The sequence below is a fragment of the Monodelphis domestica genome, chromosome 2, assembly GCF_027887165.1.
Source record: "Monodelphis domestica isolate mMonDom1 chromosome 2, mMonDom1.pri, whole genome shotgun sequence".
Classification (NCBI taxonomy): Eukaryota; Metazoa; Chordata; class Mammalia; order Didelphimorphia; family Didelphidae; genus Monodelphis; species Monodelphis domestica.
This window is the reverse complement of record NC_077228.1, coordinates 60289786-60316640: the sequence shown is the minus strand read 5'-3', so window position 1 is coordinate 60316640 and position 26855 is coordinate 60289786. Positions and strand designations below refer to the sequence as shown.

Sequence of the window (26855 nt, the reverse complement as noted above, 5' to 3'; positions counted from 1 at the left end):
TCCCCCACCACACACACATTCACAACCGAACACACATATCCTCCTCCTCAGCACACATACACACCAGTCCCTAGCTCCATGTAGATTTTTTCCTCGGGCTGGGTTAGCCGCAGCTGGGGGTGTGATGACCCGAGCAGCACAGTTGCAAGAGACTTCAGCCCCAGTCACCTCTCTCTCCAATCCCCTTCCCTTTCCCCGGCTGCTGCTGAGAGCCTCCTTTGCACATGGGGGGCAGCAGCGGTGCAGAGGTGCAAGCAGCGGCGGCTGCAGCGGCGGCTGAGGAAGGATATCGGGTGCTGCTGCTTCAGCCGCCGCTGCAGCCGCCGCCGCCGCCGCCCTACCGCCAGCTCCATGCTGCTGTTACCGCCACCGTTGCAGCCGCAGCCTCCTCTCTTTGGGGCTGGGGGCTCTGGCCTGGGGAGGGCATAACTCAGCTCTACGCTTCTTCTCTCCCCTCCCGGCCCGCAGCCAAGGTGCTGAAGCCGGCAGGGGCGCCAACCTCCTCCTCCTGCTCCTGCCCGGGAGGAGGAGGAAGAGGAGGAGGAGGAGAAAGAGGGAGGTGGTGTGGGAGGGGGCGGGAGTCCAGGCAGCTCGGACCCCGCAGCAGGAGCAGCAGCAGAAAGAGGGGGAGGAGGGAGGAGGGGCAGGGCTTCCCTATAGGATGCCGGGCGGCGGCGGTGGCAGCTCCCTCCTCCTCGTGCGCTGATCAGCTGGCGGAGAGACGCTGTGCCCAGCTTGGGGAGGGGTGCATTTCGGGGTGTGGGTGGGCGGGTTGGGGGGGGAGGGGAGGGTGGGTGGGAGTTAGCATGCCAGCGTGACGGGTTCCCCCCAGTGCCTGCCCCGGCCCCAGCGCTGCCCCGCGCTACGCCGCGCCGGGGCTGGTGCCGGCGCTGGTGCCGGCGCTGGGTAGCAGGATGGGCTGTATCCAGAGCATCACCTGCAAGGCGAGGATCCGGCGGGAGAACATCGTGGTATACGATGTTTGCGCCACCATCGACCAGTGCCCCACGCTTATCGAAGAAAGCTCGCCCATCGTCCTGCGGTACAAGACCCCTTACTTCAAAGCCTCCGCCCGGGTGGTCATGCCCCCCATCCCCCGAAACGAGACCTGGGTGGTAGGTTGGATTCAAGCCTGCAACCAGATGGAGTTCTTCAACACATACAGCGACCTGGGCATGTAAGCGAATATAAAAAGGAGAGAGAAATGAAAAGAGTGAATCTCTAACATTCTCTCTCTCTCTCTCTCTCTCTCTCTCTCTCTCTCTCTCTCTCTCTCTCTCTCTCTCTCTCTCTCTCTCTCTCTCTCTCTCTCTCTCTCTCTCTCTCTCTCTCTCTCTCTCTCTCTCTCTCTCTCTCTCTCTCTCTCTCTCCCCTTCCCTCCCCCCCCCCCCCCCCCCCGCCGCCTCCTTTCTGTATCTCCCTCGTTCCTCTGCTTTTGTTTCAGTGACAGGGTGTGTAAGGAGGATGAGGATGAGAGGCATTTTATTATTTTTTACAACACGTAAAACCAAGTGAAATCGTGCAGAACAGAAGGGAAGGGGGGAAGGCGGGGTCACAAAAAGAGAAAAACGCTTTCGCGTTGCCCTGGCGGGCTTGTTTGAAATGCGGCTACCATTCTTTGCGGGTGTTGCTCTCGTTTCTTCCCTGAATCATTTGGGGCCAACGCAGAAAAGGATAAAGGAAAGAGGTGTCTAAAATATCAATTACTTGACCTCTTTGAACAAAATTCGACAGCAGTGAGGTTATGGTTCTCTAGCTTTTGCAATTTGAAGCTACAGGAGTGAATGGTTACTCTCCAAACTGCGAACTCGATTCTTCTTCCCTTAATTACTGATTTTGAGTTCTTGATGCCCGAGATTAGGGAATCTGGAAGCTTTTCTTTTCGTGTATTTGACAAAACTGCATTTCCTTATACCCCAGATAGTAATATGTAGCCCCGGACAAAGTCCGGGACAGTGGAGGAAACGGAATGCGTGCCTGAGTAGTCTCAGGAAAGGGCTAGAAACTGCAGGGGATTGTTTGTTTGTTTTTTCTCTGTGAAGGGAAAAGGATGATCCTTTTGTCTCTCTGGGGTGTGGTATGGTATCTCCTTTCTCTTCAAAACTTGCACCGTTTCTTATAGAAAGTGTTTTCTGAACATCCACCTCAGGAACCACTTTTCAGGGGAAGCTAGGAGCTGTCCAACTTCATTCAGCAGTTCTCTTTCCCTCGGCACTGGCCTCCCGTTACTGCTAAGGGTTTGCTGTAGTTTAGAGTAATTCCGAGGCTTCTCAGCTGCATGGGGAGTCAAGAAGGAGGCAGACTGTTCTTTTGGCTTTTTGAATTACTTTCTCATCTCTCCTCCCCACCCCCTTTCCCAGAACCCTTCTTTCAGAACCAGGGCTCTGAGTAGGTGGCAGATACACTGGTTAAAATGTTTTGGCTGCATTGTATCTGCGATTAAATTAATAAAAGCAACATCTATGAAGCATGCTAATTATCTAGGAGTCTATAGGGAACCCCCCCTCCTGAAACTGAGTTTCATTTACAAGGCACTTCCTCAGGAGGAAACATTTAGTAAACTATAGTAATCCCAAGGTATCAATGGAAGAGAAGAGGAGGAAAGACTCAGTTTAAAATGTCAAGACACTTTTGAAGGAATATTTAGACTTCTTTCATTCACTTTAAGAGCATAGGGATTGCAGAAGTTAGGGCAGGAAGGGAGTTTTGAAGTCATCTAATCTAATCCCCTCATTTTTTATATGAGGAAACCCCTCCCCACCAAAGAAATTAATTGCTCAAGGTCACAGAGGTAGTAAGTAACCCAGCTGGGATCTACACCAAAACCTCCAGTTAAATATCAACAATCATAGGTATAGACTTTTTAAAGAGAAAGAAAGGAAGGAAGAAAGAAAAAGATTTTGATGCAAGATTTTTATTTTGTTTTGTTTTCCAAGCATTTGTCTTTTTTTTTTCTTCTATTGCTCAACCAGCAAAACATGACACTTGAGAGGACTGGTTTATCCTGTACATGCTCAGTTTTATCCATTTCTCTGGGTACTGTGTCCTCTTCTATCTGGCAGGCAGCTGGGCTGTGAGAAATCGGGGGCTTATTATTTTGGGTGAATCATGCCACTTAAACATACACACACCCTCAAAAAGAATGGCTTGTCTGAGTGCATGTGTCTCTTAAAACTGCTTTTAGAAATCTGTTATTTTCAATCTAGTCATAGCAAGCTGAAACCTGGGTAGGGGCCCAGTGAGCTCAAGGCTCTGGCAGCAGAGGCTATAACCTTGCTCCTTTGTTTTGGAGGTTCTTGCATAGGATGAATTGAGGGGACTCCCTGAATACATATTTTGTAGATTTGGTACTTTGTAGAAAAGGACATAGAGTAGAGAGAATAGCTCCACTCTGACTATACTAATCCCTTTCATTTCAGATAAAGTGATAAAGTCTCCCTACAGTTTCTTTTCCTTTAATAAGTTTTGACTAGCCTTTATATTGTATTGACTTTTTAAAAAGAAACAACAATATATGTGCTTCTGTATGTGTTTATACACATATGTATACATATATATATATATATATATATATATATGTATACATATATATATATATTCCTGTTGAGGAGGATCAAGTTTGAGCTTTAAGCAGAGGGTAGGAGAGGTGAAAATAACTTGAAACCAAGAGTCACCAATCTTACTAATAGAGTAATATTTAAGTAAACATGATAGAATTGAGCCTCTTAGTACCTCTCTCTGGTACATGTTCTCTGAACTTTTTATACTGATTTATTGTGGATTTTTTCTAGAAAAGATTTAGGTATGCTGTTATTATTTTTTATATCATCTGTATTTTAAGTTTTCTAATCTGCTTTGAAGTGGATATAGGGAGCAGAAAGTTGCAAAATGAATTTGTTACATATAAAACTGTTTACTCTTTTCTGTCAATCTATTCTCTTCCTAAAACTGACACAGCTAGGAGATGATAATGCCTTGTATATTAAGGCCTCTCTTTAACTCCAAGTGCACTGTGGATGTAGAAGCTATAGCACAAGTCCTTAGGTTTACTTGGCACCAGAAAACTGCCTGTAGCACCAGAGACTTTTCTGTATAAAAAGAAACAATAAAATGGCAATTTACAATGCATGAAATTCACTGAAGTATAGTCCCTGTTAGGTCCATGTTAGCCAGCTCTTTCCTATGGGGAAAACCCCATAGGCAGATTTTCAACCCTGTATGATATTTGTATTATATTAAGCATGTGAAAAAGGATTTAAGCTGGGAAACTGTTTTTCAAGGATAAAAAAAAAGAACTGTGTCTAAGCACATCTTCTACCAGGGGAATATTCCATAGCCAAAAATTCAAGAAAGCTGTATCAAGTTGTATCTATGTAGTCAAAGAAAAAGCAAGGGGTTTAGTACTCAAAGATTGAAGTGAATTTCAGCATTTTTGAGGATACAAGTTTCTAGGAGAGATATTTGAATTGAGTGAGAGTAATATTTGTTTGTTTTCTATACCCAACCATCTATGATTGGGGGTGGGGTGGAGTCCTCCTTCTTTTTGATTTGCAATTCATCACTCTTTGATTACTATTAATTTAGACTTAAAAAGGCTGTGCCATAGAACATTCTCCAGGGAAAGAACATTTATAGGACCTTTCAATCAGCCAACAAATGTTTAAGTGCCAAGTGTGTGCAGAGAACAGTCAGTGTAGGGTATATAAATCAGTTTAAGACATAGCTCTTGGCAACTAAAAGCTTACAATCTAGTTGGAGAGATGATATACACATATGAAAAGATAATTATGAGACAAGACATTGAGAGTGATATAGCATCCAGGAATGAGGAGGTGGTAATGCTGCTATCTTCCCTGGTTACAATTCATGTGAGGTATTGTATTTAGGAAAGATATTGTTAAATTAAAGCAAATTTGAAGGGAGATGATCAAGGACTTAAGTTCTTGAGGTATTTGTTGAAGGAACTGAGGATAGTTAGCCTGAACAAGGGGTGACTCAAGGAAAGCATGATGCCTACAATTATTTTAAAGGCTATCATGTGAAAGGATGTTATCTTTTCCTTGGCTTCTGAGGGCAGAAGTAAGACTAAGGGTTTAAAATATTCAAAAAGGATGTGAGGAAACCCACCTAACAATTGGAGCTATCCAAAAGTAGAATTGGCCACCTTATGAAGTAGTGGGTGAAACAAAGGAGGACAAAATGACCATTTGGCTGCTACACCATTATAGAGGAGATGCTTTTTGGGGGGCCAGGTCAGACTAGATAACTTATGATATCACTTCCAAATCTAAAAAATCCCATGTGGGAGGCAGCTGGGTAGCTCAGTAGATTGGAAGTCAGGCCTAGAGACGGGAGGTCCTAAGTTCAAATCTGGTCTCAAACCCTTCCTATCTATGTCACCTTAGGCAAGTCACTTAACCCCCACTGCCTAATCCAGTGATAGGCAATCTTTTGAGCTCAGTCAAAATCCACCAAAAAACAAAACAAAACAAAACAACAAAACAAGCATAACTTGGGTGTCACTTTGAGGAAAAAAAAAAAAACATCCTTCTCAGCATGTGGCCCCATACTTCTCTGTATGTGCATGTGGCTGTGTGTCATTGAAAATGGTAAAGAAAACACAGTGTGGAAAAGTGTTAATGCAGAGGTATTCAAGGTTTTTGTTGGTTGATTGGTGGAGAAAGGAGGGAGACTCTTTGGCTTGAAGTGAAGACCCAAATAGAGAGTTATGTGAGATAAAGTCTGAATGTTGGTTGGGACCAAATTGAAGTGATCTTATGCTCAGCTAGGAAGAGAGAAGACTGAGCAATAACTTTGCTAATAAGATTGCAAATATAAGAAGGGTTGCTATTGCAAAACAATGCAAGCAAATATTTGTCATGTCTACTCACAAGAAGAAAAGGGTTCAAGTCATAAGATAGAAATAAGAGCTTTTGTTTAAGGTGAGCTTAAATCAGGAGTTTTAACTCTGAGGTCACTCAACTCATTTTTGTAGTATTTTGAAAACTGCTTTCCAATATAATTCATTTCCTTTGTAATCCTACTATTTTACTATATGCATTTAAACACATTATTCTAAGAAGGAGTCATCAGGTTTTAAAAGATTGCCAAAGGGATACATGACACATAAAAGGTGAAGAACCATTAATTTAAATCCCATAGCAGGTGATCACAGAGATTATAGAATGTTCTTTCCAAACGATATTTTAAAATTCATAAAACAAGAATGGCTATGATATAACCCTGTATAAAGCTAGGAAAATGTAAAAAAAAATGTCAGATGATCTCTAATTCTCTAATCTTCTGATTAATTCCTCAGTTCTTCTAGCCCTCTTATTCTATGATGTGGTCTTGTCTAAGAAAAATCTAACTGTAAATCACTGGCTGGAGTCTAAGTAGGGATGAGCTGCACACCATAGAGAGTTTTAAGATCATCTTAACCAAAGCATCTCTTAGGTTTGTCATGAAGGTAGAGAGAATACTTAGGATTCCTCCAGTCTGTTAGAACATCTGACAATTTAGAAAATTCTGGGGTTTAATGGGATTTTGAAAGCTAATTAAATTGAACCTACTTCATCACTTCTCCCTTCTAGAGGCAATCTATGGGCTTAAGCCATACCTGGTTACATATACCCTCACTCTTGCTCTCTACTCCTTCCAAGATAACTTTATCTATACCAATGGTCAATTTATTCCCACCTCCAAAACTTTACATGTGCCATTTCCCCTGCCTAGAATATCCAAAGCCTAATTCTTGGGGGTGGGGGTGGGGTGGCAGAAATCTCTCCTTTCCTTCAAAACTTGCTTCTCGTTTATCATAGATTTTAGACCTAGAAGCAACCAAGTAGGGTAAACCTTCACCTTTTATGAATAAAGAAACAGAACAGTCAAGTAATCTGTCCAAGGTCACAAGGAGTTGTTGGAAGTGTGAAGGTATTCTAGAGCAACACCAGGTACTGGGGCCACTCTTTTGACACTCAATATTTTACTCTGTGTGGTCAAGTTTAGTTATCAGAAGTTATAAATTTAGAGTTCAAAGGGACCTATAAAGGTTATCTATTCCAAACTCCCCATTTCATTTTTGAGAATATTGAGGCCTAGGGTTGTATCCTCCCCAAGCTTATCTACATACACTTACCTATTGCCTATGTAGTAAGTAGCAGAGGCAGGATTCAAATCCAGACCCCCCTGACTCCAAATCCATTGTCCCTTCTCTTATACAAAGAGACCATTTTATGTAATTTTGTTCTATGTTCAAACATGCATTTCTTTGTGAGCCATATTCCACTGGGCCATTTACTTTGGAGAATCAGAAATAGTTTACATATAGGATGATTCTGTTTGGTCCCCTCTCCCAGGAGATGTTTTACTGGAAATATCAGGTGGATTGACTTAGTCCTACTACTTTCATCCATAACACTTTGATTATGGGCCAGACCCTAGCATGCTAATATATTTTATTTGTTTATTTTTAACCCTTACTTTCTGTAACACTGAGTATTGAGCAGTAAGGGGTAGGCAATTGGGGTTAAGTGACTTGTTCAGGGTTACACAGCTAGGAAGTATCTGAGGTTAGATTTTAACCCAGGTCCCCCTGATTCCAGGTACAGTGCTCTATCTACTGTTATCTAGATGCCCCTAGCAAATGTTTTCTTCTTCTTTTTAACTCTTACCTTCCATCTTAGAATCAATACTGTGTGTTGGCTCCAAGACAGAAAAGTGGTAAGGGCTAGGAAATGGGGGTTGAGTGACTTGCCCAGGATCCTTCAACTAGGAAGTGTCTGAGGCCAGATTTGAACTCAGGTGCTTTCTACTGAAGGTCATGTGTTTCATTCACTGTGCTCATATTTTTAAAGAGAAGTAAAGGAGGTTGCTTAAGCCAGTACCCATATGCCCCACTGCAGCATAGAAAGTCTTCATTCAGAACAACAGTCATGAGTTTTATCCTTATCCTTGTACTGCCTCCCTGTCTGACTTAGCTTTAAATATACTTGGCTGCTCCATATGCTCATCATTCATCTGTGTGTCTTATGAGGGTGTTAGCTCACCAGTATAAAAGGGCTGAGAGTTCCATTAGCTAGAACAGAGCTTTACAACCAGGAAATCTGAATTTGCTTGTTGGTCATAAAGCTTCACAGGCAATTTATAGTCCTCTTGTACCCCCCACTCTCCACTTCTGACCATTGGGTGTATGGATTTTGGATGCTAAGGGAATATTGAAAGTAGCTCCTCCTTTAGAAAGGTTTGAGGACCTCCATCTAGGGCATTTTTTAGGAAAACAGGATAAATTGTGCACTAATTCTCATTCTATTACTGACTTCTAATACTGACTATTACATTTTATTACTGACCCATTTTGTGACATTGGGCAAAAGACTAACTCCTGATCTCATTTCTCCAAGAGGGGGAAATAGCTATTGTAGGGGACAATGATGAGGACAAAATCCTTGGCTTATCCATCTTCTTCATTTCTACATTTCAGCCTTTTAAAAAATTGTTAAACCCTTTCCTTCTACCTTAATATCAATTCTAAGGCAGAAGAGCAATAAGGTCAAGGTAATTCGGGTTAAGTGACTTGCCCTAGGTGACACAGCTAGGGAGAATCTGAGGTCAGATTTATACCCAGGATCTCCCATCTCTTGGCCTTGCTCTCAATCCACTGAGCCACCTCATTTCCCCACACTTCATCCCCACTCCCCACACTTCATGTTTTCACAAACATCATCTCATTTCATCCTTTTAACAAACCTTTATAGTCTATAGGATAGTATTGCTAACTTTCTTGTGTCATGGAAGAAATAGAAAGTGAAAAAGAAGCTCAAGATATGCCCTACAATCCAAGATTAGTGTTTCCCAAAGGCATTTGGATCTCAGTGGAGATAAGTGTCAATGCATGTTGGTGCATGTGATAGAATCAAACAAATGGACAAAAAGGGAAACTGAGTTGGGAATTGAAATGGGGCAAGCTCTCTTTGGAGCCAGGGTGACTGGGATTCCAAAACAGAGTGACCCAGTGTACTAGAAAGAGATTAGGGGCACATTCATGTGGACAACTAGACTAAAAGTTCCATGAGGGCATGGGATGCATCTAATATAAACTTGATATCTGCCCCCAGGTCTACCAAAGAGCTTTGAATATACAGAGTACTTAATAAATGTCTGAACTGAATTGAAGGAACATTGAGGAATAGCACACACAAAAAAATTATCTCTGATCTTCCAAGACTGCAACAAAAATAGCAATAAAGTCTAATGGATTTGGACCTGTGTATTCAGAGGCATCCTGTTACAAGGAAGGGAAGTGCCTGGTCTTATCTCAGTGGAAGAACATTTGAAGGGAGTTCAAAAGATTAAGGGTACAGGCAAAGGGATGCTTCCGGGGAGAGAAGGACCACTGCAGCCCATGTGAATAGTTTGTTCCAGCTGAAGTGGATGGATATCACTCTCATCATCCCAGCATGAATAGGCAAGAAAGCCTGGCAGGTTGCTCCATGCAGTTAGAGGACTGGCTCTTGTCTTGCATGTACCACTTGAGGGCTTAGTCAGCAGTGTCTAGAGGTTCCTAAGTAGGTCATTAAATAGCCCACTTATCTCCAACACCAATTTCTCCTCCACTCAAGCTGCCCCTGACATTGATATGAAAAGTTCTCCCTGATAACAAAAGGGTGCACTTGTCTGCACTGTGAGTCTGTAAGAGCAATGGGGCCAGAGAAAGTTACCTGGTGACTCATGAACTTATCACTCTAAGTTCTTCTTGAGAAGAGTAATGGCAGTGACCACATGATCCTTTTTTTTTTTTTTTAGAATTTTTCACTGTAGAGGCAGGACCAAACTAAGGGGTTCCTCTGCTTTCAATTTGGTTTTTGTTGCATTTTGACAAACAAAATACCAATCTCTATCATCTATAATTTCCTCCTCCCATGATCCCCCCAATAGTAAATAAGATGCTGATTGTTATTGGGGGTTTTTTTCATTCAAAAACTCAAATAAATGCCAAATTTCAGATTTGCTTGGAGGTATTGGAAGAGGGAGAGCCAAAAGAGAAAGGGAAGTTAGTCACTCTCCTTTGTAGTGAGTTGTTTCAGTTATATATGACTCTTTGTGACCCCATTTGGGGTTTTCTTGGTAAAGATACTGGAATGGTTTGACATTCTTTTCCCAGCTCATTTTACAGTTGAGGAAACAGAGGTAAACAGGGTTAAGTGACTGGCCCGGGGTGCCAGAGTCAGTAAGTGTCTGAAGCTAAATTTGAATTCAGGAAGATGAGTTTTCTTGACTTCAAGCCCAGTTTACTATCCACTGTGCTACCTATCTGCCCTATGAATCATTTGTTTAGTGCTCACTTTCAGTACCACACCATGAGTAGCCTTCTGTCCTCATTTCCTTATTGTCAGTGGTGTCTTCTGGATCAGTGAGTGAGTGAGGTCACTAGGTCATGTCCCTGGAACATTTCAAATCCCTTAGTCGAAGGGATTAGGAACTAGTCTCAAGGGTAGCAGATATCTTCATAGCAGCAGGCATGACAAACTTAGAACACATAGGGAATACAAAGTAGAAAAATTTGTCCCCAAATGAAAAGGCCTGAGGTTTTGTTGTTGTTGTTTTGTTCTTTAATGGTAGGGAGTTTCTCATTACTGGAAATATTCAAGAAGATTTTGAATTCCTTGCCAGAGATGTTGTAGAAGGAGATTCATGCTTTGACTAGGGATTAGTCTCTATGACCCCCAAAGTCTCTATAAAATGTTACGATTCTAGAATGAGGAGGAGGGCTAGGATGGACCTTCTTTGAGGTTCTATAAAACTTATTTCCTGAGAGAGAAATAGAAATAATCCATAGTCCTCTTGTCCCAAGAAAATAAATGGGGAAAATTGTCTAGAACAAATACTAGAGTCAATATAACAGGAAACGGGTTCACTCTCCAGAGAGGTGGAATATCAGGGTTATTATACAGAATTATTATACAATTATTACACATATTACATGTGTACACACAGTACATATACAATATGCAAATATTACACAAATACCCTAGTTTTGTTTTGTTTTCACCCAGTGTTTTTTTTTAAACCCTTTCCTTCCATCTTAGAATCAATACTACATATTAGTTCCAAGGCAGAAGAGCAATAAGGTCCAGGCAATAGGAGTTAAGTGACTTATCTAGAGTCACTTACCTAAGAAGTAGCTGAAATGATATTTGAACCCAGAACCTCCCATCTCTACACCTTTCAGTTGCCTGAGCCATCCAGCTGCCCCCTACCTAGTGGTGTTTCAATCACAAGTACTGGTTGGTAGTTGTGGGATGTTTGGGTATGTGTGTCCCCACCTCCTCAAAGGATCATTGTTTTGGTTTGCCATAGATGGTGAGGAGAAATCTCAGATTTTCCCCAAGCCTTTGGAATCTTTCCCCTGTTCTCAGGAGACCCATACCATTTTCTTTTGGTGACTGTTCCTAGGAGGTTGCCGCTGTTATTCCTACTGACTTTAATGACTATTCTGTATTTTCATTCCTGGAAAAGGGCAGTTTGGATTTGGGGAGGCTGCAGCTGGGCCAATTTTGTAGCTTCCCTGAAGAGAAGGATCACACTAACTAGAGATCCCTGATATTTTCCTCTGTTGGCAGGTGGGCAGACAGAGCAGCTTTCCACTTATGGAGGGAGATTCCAGGTCCTTCAGCCATCCCTGCTCTTGGCAGCTCCTCTTTGCTGGCAGGTAGCCTAGAGGGGAGGGGAGAGCTACCCAAACCCCACTCTGCTTCTCAGTTGTTTGCCCAGAACCAGGTCTGGTTTCTGCTCATTTTAAAAGTAGGGGAGTGAGATCTACTTTCTTTCCTAAAAATAACACCACTGCATGTGTTGAGGACCATGGACAGTTCTGCATTCCCAAGGACAATCTATGGGACCTGGGTCAGCTTTGTTGCTGATACTGCAGCCCAGGATAACACTCAGGGAACTGTCAGAGAACCTTCTCAGCAGAAGGCAAGGTGTTCATAGGCTTGGTCTGCTCTTCTTCTTCCTTCTGTTTCTTATATCCAATGGTGATGAGGATAATATTAGGCATATCTTACACCCAAGTCTATTCCATCAAAAAGAATTCATGAATAGCCTTGATTCATCAATCATAGCTAATGTTTTTACAGGGTGTTCCAAAAGTCTTAGTGCAGGTTTAAATTTTAGCAATTTTGAAGTTTGCTCACCAGGCACTTTACAAATAGCATCCCATTTAAGCCTCCAACAATCACAAGGCCAACTCAGTATTATTAGTAAGTATTAAAGACAGGATTTGACATTTTGGGACACCTAGGTGACTCAGTGAATAGAAAGCCAGTACTGGAGGATTCAAATCTGGCCTCAGACATTTCCTAGCTGTGTGACCCTGGGTAAGTCACTTAATCCCTATTGCCTAGCCCAGATACCTCTTCTGCCTTAGAATTGATATTTAGTATTGATTCTAAGACAGAAAGTAAAGTTTTTTTTAATTACATACCTCACTATGTCAACCAAAGTTTTTTCCATGATACAAGACCATCTCAGGTAAGTAGTAAGTCACCACTGGTCACCTGCTATGTGCTGAGTTCTATTTTATAGGTGTATCTAACACATGAGAAATAGGATATTCCCTCTTCTCTGTCCTCTCTGCTTCCACTTAGAATCTAATCAATGGAGCTAGGCTAATTTCCATAAGATGGGGGGTGGGGTTAAGGGGGGAGTATTCAATAGGAAGAATGGAAGGAAGGAAAGGAAGAAAAGGGGGAAGAAGGAAGAAGAGGGAATGAGGGAGGGAGAAAAAGAAAGGAGGGAAGGAGTAAGGAAGGAAGGGAGAGGAAATAAACATTTATTAAATAACTACTGTGTGCCAAGGACTATCCCAAGTGCTTTAACAAATATCTCATTTGAATAGTAGATAATAATTTCTTTTATTTATGAATTTTTTTTTAAATTTAAAGATCTGGGTTTTTATATCTTCAGAAGTTTTCCCACTGGCAAATAACAACCCACTCAGATAAGTCCTAAGAAATGACCTTTGGCATATAGAAATTAAATGATTGTTCAAGATCGTCTGGCCAGTAAATATCAGAGTTAAGATTTGAACCCAGATCTATCACAACTAATCTAAATCTAACACTTTCCCCCCTCTACCAGGCTGCCTTTTTATATAGCTAGCACTTCATAATTTTCAGAGTGTTTTCTATCTACTATCTTTATTCTCCCAACAATCCTGTAAAGCCATTATTCCAAGGCCAAAGTGAATTAAGTAATAGGGAAGGAAAAAGAATTAGCATTTATATGGCATCTACTTTGGGCCAGCACTCTACAAATATCATTTCACTGAATCCACAACAGCCCTGGGAGATAGGTGCTATTATGATCCCCATTTTATAGTCGAAGAAACTGAGGCAAGCAGAAGTGAAGTCAGTCCAGGTCTACCCAGCTACCACACAGTTACTAAGTGTCTGGGGCTAGATTTGAGATCAGATCTTCTTGTCTCCAGGCCTAGCACTCCCTCCTAGAGCCTAGAACCAGAACTCAGATCTCTAGACTCAGTCCAGAACTCTTTCTATTACAAAGTGCCCATTGCTCAGCAAGGATACAAAGTACAAAAGGAGTCCCAGAATTTGGGACTGGAAGGAACTTTCAAGATTATCTAGTCCATGGGCTGAGGTAACTGAGTCCTAGAGAGGTTGTGTTTCTTACCCAACTTCACTCATGTGGTAAATAGCAGAGCCAGGAATTTGAGAAAGGAGAGAACCACACCAGGAAGGGAATATTTCTAGTTAAAGGTTACATAGTGAGTTAGTGGAAGAGACAAGACCGAGGCCCCAAAGCCCAGGTCTCCTGATTGCCAGCCTGGAGTGCTCTCTTCTATTCTGCATTGCCTAAGGAAGACCTAGGGAAGTTTGGGGATGAATGCCAAGACACTGATCCTGCTCACAGAGTGGAGGAAACCAAGGAGAAAAGTGATAAGAAATGGCTGGTCTTTAGCTTTCTCTGCTATGGTTTGTCTAGGGATCTGAGATGGTTAAGCCACCCTGATAATAAACACAAGGCTATGGACTCTGTCTCCAGGTGAGCTATTTAGATTTTTTTATTCTCCTGGCCTCTCTATTCACCCACTGCTGACCAGCTGTCTTACAAGTGCCTTGGATATAGGTGTGTGAGTCTCAGAATCTATTAGCAGAAGGTAAAAATTAAGAGCATCACCTGTAGCATCTGATGGTGAGAGATGGGAATGGACTGACAAGAAGATTGAAATGGGCTGTAGACACTTGGGTGCCAGATGTTTAAAAATAAATCAGTGATGCAATTGTCCTCTAATGGCACATGGTTGAAAGAGGTGGTAGTATTTTGTGACAGGCTGAGCCTGGAAAGCTTCTGGTGTGCTCCATCTCCCATGGCCTGACCTTTCAGAACTGGTGAGCATGTGCTGACTGCTGCAGCACTCAAGAGGCTGTCAGAGCCCTGGTTAATGTGAGGCAATAAATTGGCCATCCTCCATCAGCTAGGGCTCTGGGGCTGAGGAGGAACATGCAGGTCAAAGGAGGGCATGACTTTGGGGACTGAGTGATGAAGGCAAAGGGCTTGGCAACTTGAGAAATGTCAAAAGCATGATTAGCTGCCAGAAACACTTAGTCTTAAATGGCTCTCCAGGGTTAGGGGAGCTGCCCAGAGGGTGGGGAGCAGAAGGATTGTTAGGTCCTTGAGAACAGGAACCTTGCTTTCATTTTCCCTTTCCATATCTCTTCTCTGCCCCAACAGCAATGAAAATCCATCATGGCTGCTAGATACTGCTGAGACCAAAGCTACCAAAATGTTAGGCCTATAGAACTGGACCCTAAGTAATGTCACTGGCAGAAACAATACTAGGACAAGAGTCAATGATTTCATCCATTTGGGTGTTCTCTCCACCTGGCAAAATGCAGCCCCTCCATGGCTCATGAGGTGGTTCTGTGCATTGATGTGGCCAAAAGAACTTTCCATCTGGTGCTTGACCTTCTGGTGTCAAGCCTCTCTAAAATGAATTATATTGGTCTTTGGAAGACTGACAATCCACTACTGGGTTCATTGTCAATGTTTTTCCAGCTTTGTTGAGTTGGCAGATTTTCTGTTAGCTGGGGGTGACCTTTAAAAACCCAGGATCATCTCCATACCACAACAGGGCATAAGAAAAGGCTTTTGTGGAGAAATCATGATAATTATTATTATTATCATTTATAGAGTAATTATTATCATGAATTTTATAATGCTTTGGAATTGACAAAGTAACTTACACATGTCATAACATTTTATCCTCATTTTAACCTTGTGAGATAGTACAAAACATTATCCCAATTTGGCAGAAATAGAAGCTAAGGCTTAGGCTGGGAGACTAACTTGTTGAAGATCACCCCAAGAGTTAGTGGAAGAGAAAGAACAGAAGCCCAGGTCTCCTGAATGCCAGCCTAGAGTGCTCTCTTTCATCCTGCATTGCCTAAGGAAGTCCTAGGGGAATCTGGGAATGAATGCCAGGACTCCAATCCTGCTCATAAGAGTGAAGGAAACCAAGAGAAAAAATGATATGGAAATGATAGTTTTTTAAGCTTTCTCTACTGTGGTTTATCTGAAAATCTGAGATGGGTAGACCACCCAGTTAATGAACATAAGGCTATGGCATTAATCCCTAGGGCTAGTTAGCTTTTTTTCTATTCTCTTGACCTCCATTTGACCTTAACATTGACCACCTGTCCCACACATGGGATTCTTGATCATCAAAAGGTCTGGCTTAGATGACAAAAAAGACTTTGTGTCAATGTATCAGCACTGTTGGAAAATGACTGATAGCAAATCATGAGCCCCCATCATTGTTGGTTCCATTATTGTTAATGTAAAAGACACAAAGCAATATTTCTTTGGTCAAGATATCCTTGATAATATTCAAGAGCTCAGGTCTGGGTTCATTTCTCTCCTATAGAAATGCTGCCTGCTAGGAGGGTGAATTTAGTCTCTGCTAGAGCTCAGTTCTTTTCCCAGAAGAGATAATCCCACTGAAGCTGCCTCCTAGGTGACTTATGAAATAGGATTCTGTTTCTAAGAGCAAGGGGCTATGGGTATGTGTGTTACTTATAAATAATTACCTCTGTAACCTAATCAGGTGGCCCCATCCAAGGTGAATTATCTGTGCACTTTCCTGTCAAGTCTATGTGACTGAGTAAAATCCTCAGTATAATGCCCTGCCACCCACTCCCACTCCCTGCCCTTACCTGAAGAGTGTGGGGCATCAGAAAGAGGACTGTACTAGGTATCAACTGAATGGGGTTGGGATTAGATGTTCAAAGTCACAGATCTTCTAAATAAGTCACTAGCCTTCTCTGAATTTCCTTTTTCTCATCTGTAAAATGGGGACAGTACTACTTATACTATGTCTCTCACAGGATCACTATGAGTAAACTACTTTGTAAGGAAACCTTAAAATGAATATGTAAATGTGATATGGCTACTGGCCTTATTATTGTCATTACCACAACCAAGATGGAAAAAAGACTGAATTACTCTCCTTTCCACTGCCACAACATGGGCACTTTTCCAAGGTTGAGACTTTCCTAGGGGCCATCCTTTTTTTTTTCCCTAGGTCCATTTTAGAATCTAGTTTTCTAGTATGATCTGGTATGTCAGAGGTGGGAGGGAAATAAGGTGGGAAATCAGATTCCAGTTTGTATCAACTGTGACCCTATCTAGCTATCTTAGAAATACAACCTTTGAATTTGCCTATTTGCAGATAAGATATTGTCTGTCCATGAGAAAAGGACTCAGGGTGCCAGTAGATGACAAGAGTCACTGGCTAATACTTACCACATCCAGCCACTGGTGAATATTGATAGCCTTTCAGATCTTCCAACACAGTAACCATATGACTATAGTTGGTGATCATGGAATTATGTGGCCTTTTAAAATATATTATATATAATATATATATAAATATATATATATCAGGAGGAAGTATTTCATATACATATACATATACATATACATATACATACACATATACATATACATATACATATACATATACATATACATATACATATACATATACATATGAAATACTTCCTCCTGATATTTACTTGCTCTAGGTCTAGGCATCTGAGTAGAGGTAAATGGCACAAGAGGGGAAATGTGATGCTTAACAGCAGTTTTCTGCAGGCTGCCAAGGGTGCCCCTTCTCAGCAGCCTACAAAGTGCAACCCAGGTCAACACTGGAGATCCCTGGCTAGTTGCCAAGGGAAGGAGGGGCACAGGAGGAGATGCAGGTTCCCAATGTCCGTCAGCAGTGATTAGAGGAAAGGAGAGTTGATCCCAGGAGATACATGTCACAGATGGCAGGAAATAGAATGGCAGGGAGGGGGAGCAGGGGAAGTAATGTGGGGGTAGGGCACAAAATTAAAAAAAAATTAGATTTGGGGGTTGAACAGACTGAACAGGAAAGCCACTCTCACTCTCATCTCCTACTACAGTGCTGATGGTGCAGTTTAGGGTCTGGCATACCCCTGCCCTCCCCTCCCCCAAGAAAAAAGATCTCTTAATGGCCCATGGCAGCCATAGTAGAAATTAAATACAAGTGGTGTCACAAATGACAGATTGTAGAGGGACCAGATGCCCCCTCCCCTGCCAGGCTGGGCTCAGCTTAGATGTCTCTATGTAAAAGAACAGATGGAGGGGAGGGGGAGTCACAGGGGATACCCTAGTCGCAGTTTTTTGGTATGTTGTCACTTTTACTTGGGTTTCTCGCTCTCTTTTCCTTGATTTTTTTTTTTGTTAATTTAAGGAATTTCAACCTATGGCTATAGACATATTACATGATCTCAGATTACTCTCAAAAGCATGGGGGAAAGATAGGACAGACCAGATCGATGTCACTAAGCAATTATCTTTGTCCTCTCTTAGTTCCCATTTCTCTCCAAAAGGAGTTCTAGAGGAAGGACCAGATCTGATGGGATCACATTCTCATTAATCTTTTAAAGGAGGAAATAGTAATCATATTTCATATGTATAGAGTGTAGAACATTTACAAATTTTGCTCACAATTGTGATGAGGTTATGAGGTAGGAGTACAAGGATTATTCCCATTTGCCAGATGAGAAAACAGAGATTTAGAGAGAAAATAAGTAACTTGTCACATTACTAGGTAAATGTTAGTACAAAGATTAGAATCTAACTCTCCTAAAACCAAATTCAGAATTGTTTCCCTTCTACCCTGAGGGGACAGAAGTTAAGAAAGTAAGATAACTTCTGCAAATAGTCTTAGGCGATAAGCAAAAGCAATCACTGATAGCTCCTGCTTTCTTTAAAGAGCTGGGCAACAAGTTCAAATTTAATATAAGAAAAATGGAAACAGAGGGGTGGGCAAGATGAGAGTAACATAAAAAGTGAAAGAAAGGAGCAAATCTGTTTCCAAAATACCAAATGTTAGTAGGATTAGTGTTCCTCCCTAGACATATACTTCTTATTCCTGGAAGGTATTTCTACTTTCCTTCTTTGATTTGTAGGAAACTGTCTTGGAGTTAAAAGAATCTGGATTTTGCCATTTGGGATCTGAGTCTTTAGACAAGTCACTTTAATTCTCTGTAACTCAGTTTCCTTATCTATGAAAATGAGGATAATCATACTTTCTCTTGATTTGTCTGGAAGATCAAATAAGATGATATATGTAAAGTATTCATGAAAGCACTGATATGACCTATATCAGACCATTTACTACCTGAGGAAGGGAGGGAGGAAGAGAGAATCTGAATCTCAAAATGTCAGAAAACAATTGTCAAAGATTGTTTCTACAAGTAATTGAAAAAAGAAAATTTAACTAAAAAAACATGCATACTAAAAAGATGATATATGTAAGGTTCTTTGTAAACCTTAAAGAAATTAATCAATCAACAGCATTTATGAAGCATTTATTATGTACTTGCCACAGGGCTAGATTCTAGGAGTACACAGATAAAAATGGAATTGTTTCTGCCCAAGCATTTTTCCATGCTACCTGGAAAGCAATACTAGGGAAACATATAAGTAAATGCAAAGTCATTCCAGGATCACTTAAAAGTTGAGATCAGGATTAAAAAAATTCATATAGGAAATGTTTTTAAGAAATTAGCATTAATTAAGCACCTACTGTGTGCCAGGCACTGTCCTTTAAATGCTTCACAAATGTCTCATTTGATCCTTATAACAATTCTTGGAAGTGTTATTATCCCCATTTTACAGCTGAGGAAACTGAGGCAGAAAGAGGTTAAATGACTTCCCCAGGATCACATCTCTAAGAAGTAGCTGAGATTGGATTAGACTTTAGGTCTTCCTGCCTCTAGCCCTAGTGTTCCAACCACTGGAGACTATTTGTCTGCATTCAGCCATCTGGCATTTGAAATATGAAGCTTCCTGAGCGTCCAGAAGGTGGGGAAGTAAAATGACTTACTTAGAGTCACACAGATAACAAGAGAAAGAACTGCTAAGATTCTAGAAGGGATAGGTTTATTTAAGATTGTGTACATTGTTTTTTATAGGAAATCAATTCAGAAAATTGGATTTTTAAAAAATACACCTTTCCTCTGGGAACATAGAATGACAAAGTCTAATAGAAATATTCCTTAGAAGGAAGGGGCCCATTTTTCAAAGTCAGTACCCCTTCCTAGTGTTAAACAGGGAACATAAAGGATGTTGTCATGAGAATGAATTAATTGACCAACAGATTTATCCTTAAGCCCACCTCCCCCTAGGTTTTATCAAAAATCTGACCTGCCTGCCACCTACCCCATTGTTAGGTGTTTCCATTAAGATAGATGACTCATTCTCTCCCCAGTCTTGTCGATGTCATCTGCTAACCTTTAAGACACTTTAATACCTTCCTCCTCCATGACCAGCCTCTGGTCTACAGAATTCCTTCCTACCAATCTCTTTCCAACATCCTCAGGGACTCTTAGCACTCCTTTTGATAAACGACCCTTCTCACATTCTGGTCTCTACGTTCTCAGGTCTCTTCAGCTTCACAAATGACATTGTAAGGTCCTTAAGTCCAAGGACACAATGTCTAATTCACATTTACATCTACCTTCTCCTGCTTAAGAAATATTTGAACTGAAATGAACTGAAAAAAGAATCTCAGCCTCCACTGCCCTTTGGAATCTGGAAATGAAGTGTGAGGGGGCAGAATCCTCTTTGAGCTGACAAAGCCAGGGAAAGCAAAGAATTAAAATCCTCTCATAACCTTTTTGAAGCCGTATCTTTGCTGATCAATGAATAAATCTGGAAGGCTTCTATTTCCCCCCTCGACACAAATAGACTAGGGGGAAGGTTGGCAAAAGATCTAATATATTCAGAGCATAGACTAATAAAAATGTATAGGAGCTTTTGTCAAAATGTCGGTTTGTCCTTTGGGGGAGGAAATGGCATCTTAGGGTCATTGGAGTCCAAGAAACTCATTTCAGATCCTATTTCTCTGACCTTAGGCAAGCCCCTAAATTCCTCTGGGACCTGTTTCCTAAAACATAAAATAAAGGAGTCATAGTAGATATATGTGGCCTTTGGAGTCCTTTCTAGATATATATGATCTTTGTAGACCTTTCTAGATATATGATTCTAAAGAAAAATTGTCTAAGATATCTAAGAAAATTTTTTGTTGTTTTCTTAAATTAATCTGTAATCCTGAATGTAGGTTTGGGCCATTCAGTTCATCAAATAGATTAGACACTTAGCAGCAGCAAGCCACAAATGACCCAATCTCTACCCTCAAGGAACTTACAATCTATTACATGGGGGTGGGGGAGCAGGTAGAAGGACAGAGGATATTTGCAATTCAGTGTATACAAGTAAGGCAGAATGTGTTGGGACAAAAGAGAGACCAGAAAAAAATATTCTTGGAAAATGAAATTATAATAATTGTAAGCATTTATATAGTGCTTCAAAGTTTACAAAACACTTTGTATATATTATCTCATTTGATTCTCATAACAACCCTAGAAGATAAGTAATTTACTATTTATAATTTAAAGATGGAGAAACTGAGGCAGAGAGGCTAAATGATTTATTTAGGGTCACACAATTAGGAAGTCTCTGAAGCAGAATTCCAACTTGAGTCTTTCTGACTTCAAGTACAACTCTTTATCTACCCCATCATTTAGCTACTCTCAATTCGACCCAGTCTAGGAGAGAATGCTTTCTGCTGAAGCAATCAGAGAATGCTTCTTGGAAGGGCTGATACCTGAACTAAGATTGAATGAAGAGAAAGGTTTTGACAGGCAGTGTTGTAGATGGAATATATATTCCCTGCAAATACACATCCAAGGAGTCAGTAGATCCTATTGATCTTGATTCTGTGGAGATGAGAGTTATCTGGTCATCTTTATGCCAAGGCTCTTTAGGTATTTAAATGGATCAACAAATATTTAATGAACACTCACTATATTTGTGAGTTCTTATGCTATGGATGTGGGTGATACAAAGAAAAACAGGCACAGTCTCTGGCCTCAAGGAACTGATAGTTAACCTGAGAAAATAAGATCAGCTACCCATGAATAGAAAAGAATGTTAGATGAAAATGATAAATACCCAATAAAACAGTAGAAAAGGCATACAAGAGGGACTTTATCCAGGTCTAGGTGGGCCTTAAAGATCATTATGAAATCCCATGACCTGCTGCTTCCTACCTTAGTCATCTTCCACTCAATCTGCCTAAAGCACAGGTTTGACCAATTCCAATCCAATTCAATAAAAATTTATTAAGTAAATACAATGTTACTTCCAGCTACTATTCTAAGCATTGGGGATGTTATTAATAAAAAGAAAGGCAGTTCCTTTTCTCAATAAGCTTACAATCTAAAGAGAGACAGAGACAGACAGAAAGAGGGAGGAAGCTAGGAAGGAAGGAAGGAACCTAACCAGGGCTGAGGATGATGGGAGAAATGTCCCCACAGACTCTACATGCTTTGTTCCCATTTAGGCAGCATTTATCCCCACTGGTGTGACCTTTTTTTTCTTTTTTAAACTATAATACTACACTGCTGACTCATGGACAGCTGGTTACCCATTACACTCTCTAGACCTTTTTCTGCCATGCTTGCATATGGCTAATTCTACCCAGTCTTGTATTTCTGCTGATGTTTTTCTGTCTCCATGTCTACAACCTCATACTTTGTCATTAATGAGGTCATATGGCATTTTCTAACCCTTCTGCTGTTAATTGAAAATACTTCTGATTACATCTTAACTTTCAAGAGGTCACCTAGAATAAAGAGTTTTAAAAAATGGAAGACAGACCTTAAGAGACTTCATCTCAGTGACTCAGTATCCTCATCTATAAAATAGGAATAATGATATTTGTTACTACTGTGAAGTTTGAAGGAGACCTATGGAAAACTCATTATAATTATATATTTATTGCATTTGATCTTCCCAACCACATCATGTAGGTGCCACTATTATACATATTTTATAGGAAAAAAGGGAGGCTAAGTAACTTGTGCAGGGTCACATAACTAGTAAATATGTAAAGTGGGAAACTCAGGTCTTCCTGACTGTACTGATGTTCAGGCCATTTTTTTAAACCCTTACCTTCCATCTTAGAATCAATACTGTGTATTGGTTCCAAGGCAGAAGAGTGGTAAGGGCTAGGCAATGGGGATTAAGTGACATGCCCAGGGTCACACAGCTAGGAAGTGTCTGAGGCCATATTTGAACCTCCCATCTCTAGGCTTGGTTTCCAATCCACTGATCTACCCAGGCCATTTTGGAACTGCAACATTGAAAGGCAACAGTACAAAGAGTGGTACTTTAGGTTGAAAATCTTAAAACCCAAGAATCCTTGTTGAGTGAAACATAAATGGGGAACCTTCTGCCTCAACCTGATGATGCAGCTACCAGACAGCTAGTCTAGGGGTTTGCAGTATTTGAGCAAGACCATACATGGTTAAGGAGGAGCCCTCATCCCTCTATCAATGTTTGATAAATTCTCTTATGACAGGTCTCTGAGTCAGTGCCCTGAGTTCTTAATTTGGGCATTGACTTATCATCAGGCAGATGGAGACAAAAGCCTTTTGTCTAGAGGGCTTACATAGTTTGAGGCCATATTTGAAGTCCAGGTTTTAGACCTGATTTTCAACTCAGTACCAAAAACCTGTCTGACTTGAGTTTCTTTCTGATAGAAGAGCTTGATGGTCACAATTCTCAGAATCAAAATGCTCCTTTAAATCCTAGACTCACTCTGCCTTATACTAGTCTGAGAGCTTAAGCATTCAGGGTCTTCATATCTTCACCCCAAAATTATAAACCAATCAATAAATAAAAGTTTCTTAAGCACCTACTCTGTGGGCTACATGTGACAGATACAAAAACAAAAGGGAAAAAAAATCTGCCCTCAAGGCAAAAGAGAAAGGATTCTTTGCTACCTACTACATTTAATGGGTGGAGACCACAGGTATGGGTACAAGTATACTGTATACACAATAGAGATGACAATTTGATTTAGAAACTCTATTTGCTTGGAGAACAGGAAAGGCTGCTTGCTTATAAAAGGCAGTACCTGCACTGAGTCTTGAACAGAAACCTTGAAGGGAACTCCTCAGTTTATTCCAGCCAACTGAAAAGTCCTGGTGATGGGGGCACCTAAATGGATTAATGGATTGACTAGAGATGGGAGGTCTTAGGTTCAAATCTGATCTCAAAACATTTACTAGCTGTGTGACCCTAGGTAAGTTACTTAACCCTCAGTTCTTTATTGGTAAAATGAGCTAGAAAAGGAAATGATAAACCACTCTAAGCAACTACTATGATTTGTACAAGTACAGTCTTTGAGAGTAGCTCAGGTCATTTAATATTTGAGCAACCTATCTACAATCACAAAACAATCATATCTTTGTTAAGAAAATCTCAAAATGGAGTCATGAAGAGTTGGACACATAGCTGAAACAACTCAACAACAAACAACAATTTTTGTATATTCAGAGGAAGTTTCTACATTGGGAGTTCCCCCTCCCAAAAACTGAAATCCAAAATCTAGAGCAAAAAAATTAGGAGATTGGAGAAGTCATAATATCAACACCAATTAGCAATACCTCAGTTTTTTAATGCAAAACTCAGCTTTTGAATAGACAATATTTTCCCAACTGTAAAGTATGTTTATAAATGTCATCTCTTATTCTTTTTTATGTGTGGTGTTCAATCACTCTTAAAAAAAAATCAGAAGGAAGCTTAAAAAGACCTTGAAAGGTTGATCCCTCTTTCCTCTCCTCCCTCTACCCTTCAGCCAGATGGATGGCCTACATCATGTAGTCTCTCTCTTGCTTCTTTTCAAGTTGAAATTTCCTCTTTTCTTTTGAAAGTCCTGGCAAAATTCTGATGGTATCATTTGTTACCAGCAAGTGGAATATCCTGATAAAAGTAGGATATTAAGGCCATCTTTGAGATTTTTACTTTTCAGAAAAATGAGTGGCTGAGAAAGATAGTAAAAACACAACCCATATGGGCATCATCACCATAGTGATTAGAGAGCTTGTCCTTGGCCTTGGTGTCAATAAGATCTAGGTTCAAGGCTTGACTGGTTAAGTGACTTTTCAGTCCACCCTCCACCCCCAAGCAGCTTTGGAGTTGTTACAAACTGGTCTCAGTGAAAGAAATTCACACCAATGAACTCACAGTAATGCTGTAATGATGACAATAATTCATATTTCCTTAGAATATTATATGTTTATGAAGTGTTTTCTTCAAAACAACTTTGTATGGTTCATCATCTCTGTTTTACATGGAAGGAACCTCAAACTCCTAGAGGTTGAGTGGCTTGCTTAGTGACAGAGGCAAAATATTTGAATTCTGATCCTTGCACTCCAAGCCCAGTAATATGTTTTCTAGGCTATGATGTCTTACACACATGCTTCTACACAAAATCCTTCTCAATGCCCTTGTCAGCAACAGCATACTGAGCTGACCTATCATAGCCACTCCTGTGTTCTAATGGAGTATCCCAAACAACTTCACCCTTATTATGAAGGGTCTTCCAGAGAGTAACCAGTCACCTCCTTTGGATGATAGCATAATAGGATTTTAGAGCAAAAAGGGACCCAAGATAGGATCTAGTGAGATCCCTTCCCTTTACACAGGAGGAAACTGAGGTCCAGTGAGACAAAATTACTTGCCTTCCTTGTGATTACCCCCAAACTTGGGGACCATTATATACCCTTTTCCCATCTGTGTTAAACTGATACCTTTAAGAAGATGAAGGAGCTTATCTTTATAGACTACCAAGTTGTTGTCAGAGTTTCCTTCTTTTGTGCTTTGAAAGAAGTAGTAGTAGTAGTCTCTCAGTAACCGAGGATGACGATTGTCTTTGTGTGCTTTCATCTATGATAGATGAGTGTGCACAAAGACACTTGTGTGTGAAAGAGATTTAAGTGGAAGAGTCGGTGCACAGAGACAGTCCCACTCTCTCAGTGTTGGAAGCCTGGGTCCAGTGGCACGAAAAGTCGTTAGACCTGGAGACTTCCTCAGCTGCATTGGTTGGCTGTGTTGTCTTTTGTGCTCCAACACACCCTAAGCACTCCACAGTGCTTTGCTGCGTTGCCATGAACTTTATTTTACTTTGAATATAAGCTAAAAATTCTTTTTTTATTTTTGCACTTGTAATACTCTTTTACTTAGTGTTGGATTTTTCAACACTCATCCTTGCTAAAAAAAAAAGTACTTCATTGGCTTTGCATTTTCATTAATGTGAAATTACTAGTAGTGATGCAACTAATATACGTCTTCTTATTTTGGACAATTCTTAACAACTTCTTCCCTGGAAGATTGATCTGTACTAGTATCCATGCTACTACTGTCCTTCAATTTTGCTACATTACAAAATTTCTACAGCCAATTTCTTTTTCCCTTTATAAAAACTCCTTGATATACTAATATTTTATATGAACCAATGCAGAATGAAATGAGTAGAACCAGGAAGACAATTTACTGGGCAACCACATACTTCTGAAAGGATTTAAGAAGACAATAATTATGACATGACCAATATATTGAATCATTTTTCTTGACTATACTTTTACACATTTACCAATGCTTAAAAAAGGAATAAAAAAGATTAAATATTTTAAAATTACAAATGAGGTTCAAATAAAACAATTTTGTTATTCTGTTAAACTTATTACAAGTCTGCCATTCTAAATATCATATGTGGTGGCGAGAGGTGAAGAGGGCTGATTTGTTTTTAAATGAATAGGTGGTAGATGATGAGGGTGAGGCTCCTGCATCAATCAGTGAATGGATCAATATTTTTAAGCACTTACTATGTTCCAGGCATTATACTAAGTCAAAGTACTTTTCTCCAATTCTCAGACCTTACAGTCTAATGGGGGAAACAACACTTAAACAAATACATACAAAGTAAGGTAGAGTCAGATCTGGAGAGGAGAGGTTCTGAGTTCAAATATGACCTTAGATACTTCCTAGCTGTGTGACCCTGATCAAGTCACTAAATTCCAGTTGCCTAGCCTTTAGCATTCTTCTGCCTTGGAATTGATACTTAGTATTGAGAAGGTAAGCTTTTTGTTTGTTTGTTTGTTTGTTTGTTTGTTTAAAGTAGAATTGGAGAAAAAAAAGAGGGGAGGGGATTTTAGTTGGAACTTAAAAAGGCAGAGATGGAGTAGAGGGAGGAAGAAAAAAGGAAAAAGATATTCTCACAGGGGATCTCAGCCTAGAGTATTTCCATTGACTGCCTCCATATATGTTCCTTTGGTTTAAAATGTTTGGGTTTGTTTTTAAACATGCAGCTGAGTTTTTTTTTCCCCTGAGGAAAGATGTTTTATACCTTCATGCTAAAGGAAGCATATTTGTTTGTGGTATTATAGGAGCAT

The 26855-nt window shown here is 40.5% G+C and overlaps 1 protein-coding gene across 1 annotated transcript in view; it reads left to right on the top strand.

The window, feature by feature from the left end:
- The first annotated feature begins 806 nt into the window (after window positions 1-806).
- The window catches only part of FAM78B (family with sequence similarity 78 member B), a 139659-nt gene continuing 113610 nt past the window's right edge, over window positions 807-26855 (top strand). Inside the window, exon 1 of the mRNA XM_001363819.3 lies at window positions 807-1177. Within this exon, the coding sequence (XP_001363856.1) occupies window positions 915-1177 (263 nt within the window). The 5' untranslated portion in view covers window positions 807-914. The remainder of the gene's footprint in view (window positions 1178-26855) is intronic.